Raw genomic sequence first — 4,075 nt, 5'->3', positions numbered from 1 at the left:
TTATTCACCCCTTTCTTCGCTCTCCGTTGGTGTTCCGTTACGTCTCCTTCCTTATTCGTGAGGATGATAGGAAGAAGGGACATTTTGGAGGGCGAAGAAGAGGAAAGAAGAGAAGACATGAGAGCTCTTCGTCATGACTTAAGACAGTTTGGTCTTTTTGTGTGTATAAAAGATCTCCTTAAAAAGAAAGAAAGAAAGATACAACATCGTAAGACTGACGCACTGAGTTGTGATGAAAAAAGAGCGAAGAAGCAAGATATGCGAAAAGTTCACTATGGCGTCTTGACTTTGAATATAAGACGGCCGCCTGATCTACTTCGCAACGATTACACGTGTGTAAAGATTCTGGAGTGTCACACCGTAGGTGGGGTAGATGGATCTTGTACATATAATATATATATATATATGTTTAGATAGATATATGTATATCTTAATACCTCTTCTCGGTGTCGCGTCCGAGAAAACAGCGAGAAGAGGCACGTAGTGAACTACATACACACAGATATCCTTGCATATCTACATCTGTATTATGTATACATATATAAATCCATATGTATACATACACCTAGATCATACACCTATAAGGGTACGCGTGCGTCTACTGCTGAGGCACTGCAAAGCGCATCTTGGGTTCCCGTACAGACGCTGCCGAGAGGGAGTATAGAGGCGTCACACACAGTTGTGTAGGCAGCATTGAATAGCGGTAAGAGTCATGAAGAAGAGAACTTACTTCTGTCATGCTCTTCATTTGGTGCGCTCACTAAGAGCGAAGAAGAGAAACAGAAAGAAGGAAACTTCTCTATATGAAACAGGTCTCTCCTGACTCACTGCCTATGTGCATATGGGGAGGAAATGGACTTACGATAGAGCCGTCGGTGACCGGAGAAATCTGTAGATGAGTGACTGACTGTCTTATGGAGCCGTGTAGGTGATGGATGGGTATGTATCTCTGAAGCGCTTTGCGTTTCTTTGCATGGCTTCACTTTCCTATCTGTCTCTAGAAAAAATTGATCTTCGCTTCATGCGACTGGGATGGCTCAAGACTCAGCCTCTACTATCCTGATCATCATAGCTATGCTTTACTGATATAACCAGATTACAGGCGCATGTAAACTGATCTTCGACACATCGCTCAGAACCCATGGTGAGCCAGCCATTCAATTTTTCCGGCTGCTCCTTCCCTCTGAGTAGACCCCGGCTTTTAGGTAAGAAACCAAAGTTATATGAAAAATTGATATTTAAAGCACATCTGTAATAGACTAGATGTGCTCGTACGAGTGTCATATATTCATAGGTGCGGTACTCTTAGGGAGCGAAAAGATTCCTCGCCTCCTCGCCTCCCTGGCAATGCAAAGATCCTTCACTGATCAATGAAATGCGATGAGTTCACCTGGCCAACACAATCCCGTTGTTTGCTTGACAATTGACTCTACAGTGGCATATGGGCTCCATCAATACAGTCGGGAGGAAACAAGGTAGTTTGGGAGAGGGGGTGAAACCGTGAATGAGCGAGATCTCTTCTTTTCTGTTTTCCTTGAGAGGTTTCTTACGTTCGCTGCAATCGAAGGTAAACCGTGGAGAGTGAGTGAGTTAGGTGAAGAACGGGAGAGCACAGGAATTGATTCCCTAGGCCCAGCTCGATCGTAAATTTCGGAGATCTTTCTTAATGCCAGGCAAAGTGAAGAAGTGAGTCAGAAGGAACGAACAAGCGAGTAACCAAAAGGAAGGAGTGAATGAACGAGAGAGAGAGAAAGGACGTTATAGGGCGCGACCGAGTGAATGAATGAATGAATGACTCGCCATGGGGGATTCTGAGCGGTATGTTAAGGATGCATGCGCCGCTGTATCAGTATCATTATCTTTCTCTCTACCTGTGTTCCTGTCGTCTTTTCTTTGTGGTGGCATTCTAGTCGAAATGCAAAATGAATGATTAACTTTCCTTCACTTTTGTACAGAGAAAAAACCACGTGGCAGCAGACCCAAGGAGAGAAGTTGAGGTGCATCTTCCTCCTTCTTGTCTCTCCTTTTCTTTTCTTGCCCTTTCCCCTGGTATAGAGAAAGAGTGTCGCGAAGAAGCTTTTCCGTCCATTCGTCGGGATGTTTCTTTTCTCTGTGTGAGGCATAACTCTTCGCTTCTCTCCATTCCAAATGAAGTTGTTCGGTTCTTCACTTCTCCGTGTGAAGTTTCTCATATGATCGCATTTTCTTCTCGCCGAGTCCTCCTCCCTCGTTTGCCCCTTTCCAAACATAGAAATGCGGAGATTTCTCGCTTCTTTTCTCGTTCATGAAACCCACACCGACCTAGAGTGAAAGTTTATGTTTTCTTTCTTGCTTTCTCTCTCTCTTCAAGTGCCTAGGCACGTCGGCCCCTGGCTGTGGATTGCCTGCGTGCATGCGCCGACAATTGGAGAGACAAGAAAACTGTGAAGAAAGCAGCACATAAGAGAAGATTCAGTCGAAGAAGACTGTTTCTTTCTCCTCGACCTTTTCTTTCATTCTTTTGCTCTGTAGTGTACAGAAAGGAGGAATCCAAAACTGTTGAAAGTCTCGGTCGTCTCGCGAGGGAGATAGAGAAAGATAAAGAGGTTGAACTTATGGATCTCTCAACTAGAGAGCCTTTTTGTCCTAGGTAAGATTCCCTTTCCTGAAGTTCCTGAGTGGAGGAAAGAAGCCAAACAAGGAGCAGAACATGAGAGAAAGACAAAAGAAGAAGAAGAAAGAAGGGGTGAAGTACTCGCCCAACAAGATAGAAAGAACTTGGTTGCTTTTCTTTTTTTTCTCGTGAGTGGAACTCCTTCTTTGGGAGTCATTACACCTCTATGTTGTACATGAATAAGACAGAGATCACGAAGAAGAGAAGAAGACGACTGGTCAGTTAGGAGGACAGAGATGCTCCTGTAGTTCGGAAAAAGAGAGAGAGAGAGCGAGATACGCCGTCGTATGGGGGGGAGTCACGTTAGAGCTTCAGCTTCTCTATTTTGCTTTCCTCTTCTTTTTCCGCCTCTCTCTCCTTCTCTCTTTGTATGAAACTGACGACTCTTTCTCTCCTTTTTGAGAGACAAGGAAAGAAGGGACAACTTCATACGAGATGATGGTGTGTTAACTTCTTCTGTCTGTTTCTTTCTCCGAGGAGAAGACCAAACTTGATTTGGATGCTTTCTCTATCTTGCCGTTCCTACACGATCCGTGAATAGAAGAAAGAAGATGGATTTCTTATCTCTCGCTCAACAACTGCTTTTCTCCCTCTGTCTCTGTGGAGAGACTTGTCTATCTATCTCTCTTTGTGTAGGGAGATGTATTCGAGTCTAGATAAGTCTACATGTACATCGAGAAGAGAGAATGTGCCGCAGGAGAAGTTCGGCAGGCAGATAGACAGAAGACCCTCACCTACAGCAGGTTAGAGTAGGAGTGAAATTACATGTCCCTAGAAAAGAAGGAAGAGAAGAAGAAGACCAAGAGGTTGCCTTTCTTTCTGATCTTCTTTTCTTTCTCTTCCTCTCACTCTCTCTCTCTTCTGCTGCTGCCTTCCTACCACGGTCAGATTTCCTACTACTTCTTTTTTCTTTTCCTCTTCTCGCTCTTTCTCTCTCTTTCTCTTCTTTCATCTTCCTTTTCTTTCCATCCGAGAGAACTGTTTCGAGATCTTTCATCTTGGAGAAGCTTTTTCCTCTCTTCGTCTATCTCTTCTTCTCTTTTCAGATTGATGATTGCATGCGGAAGGAAGTACAGAGACGCAGAGAAAAAGAAGGAGGAAGAACAAGAGGAGAGATTTGTCTGTGGTCTTTCTTCTTTACAACTGTAGACACGCTTCAAGCTCTTCTTCTCTCTTAGATAGACAAGCTAGACACGGCTATTACTACTACTACTGTTGCCTCCTTTCATGTGGATGTGGGAGAGAAGGTGTCATTCATGGGGTCGCAGACAAGCAACAGCAGACACGACGGTTTGGCCGGGGTGGGAGACGACGATGCCCTCGACCATTCTACGCCATTCACACAGTCAGGTAAAACACACTCCTGCCATCTATCTTCAATCTATCTATCTATCTATCTATCTTTTCTCTTAGTCGTGATGA

General features: G+C 44.2%; 1 protein-coding gene across 1 annotated transcript in view; it reads left to right on the top strand.

Moving 5' to 3' along the window:
- Positions 1–1,690: 1,690 nt before the first annotated feature.
- CSUI_010786 (uncharacterized protein) overlaps positions 1,691–4,075 on the top strand; it is a gene marked incomplete at its 3' end in the record, with an annotated part of 3,682 nt that continues 1,297 nt past the window's right edge. The window contains exons 1-2 of the mRNA XM_068070887.1: positions 1,691–2,629; positions 3,700–4,003. Of these exons, the coding sequence (XP_067917136.1) occupies positions 3,910–4,003 (94 nt within the window). The remainder of the gene's footprint in view (positions 2,630–3,699; positions 4,004–4,075) is intronic.

The sequence above is a fragment of the Cystoisospora suis genome (genome assembly GCF_002600585.1).
Source record: "Cystoisospora suis strain Wien I chromosome Unknown contig_8309, whole genome shotgun sequence".
Lineage (NCBI taxonomy): Eukaryota > Apicomplexa > Conoidasida > Eucoccidiorida > Sarcocystidae > Cystoisospora > Cystoisospora suis.
The sequence above is the reverse complement of the archived record's forward strand: the minus strand, read 5'-3'. Positions and strand labels throughout refer to the sequence as shown.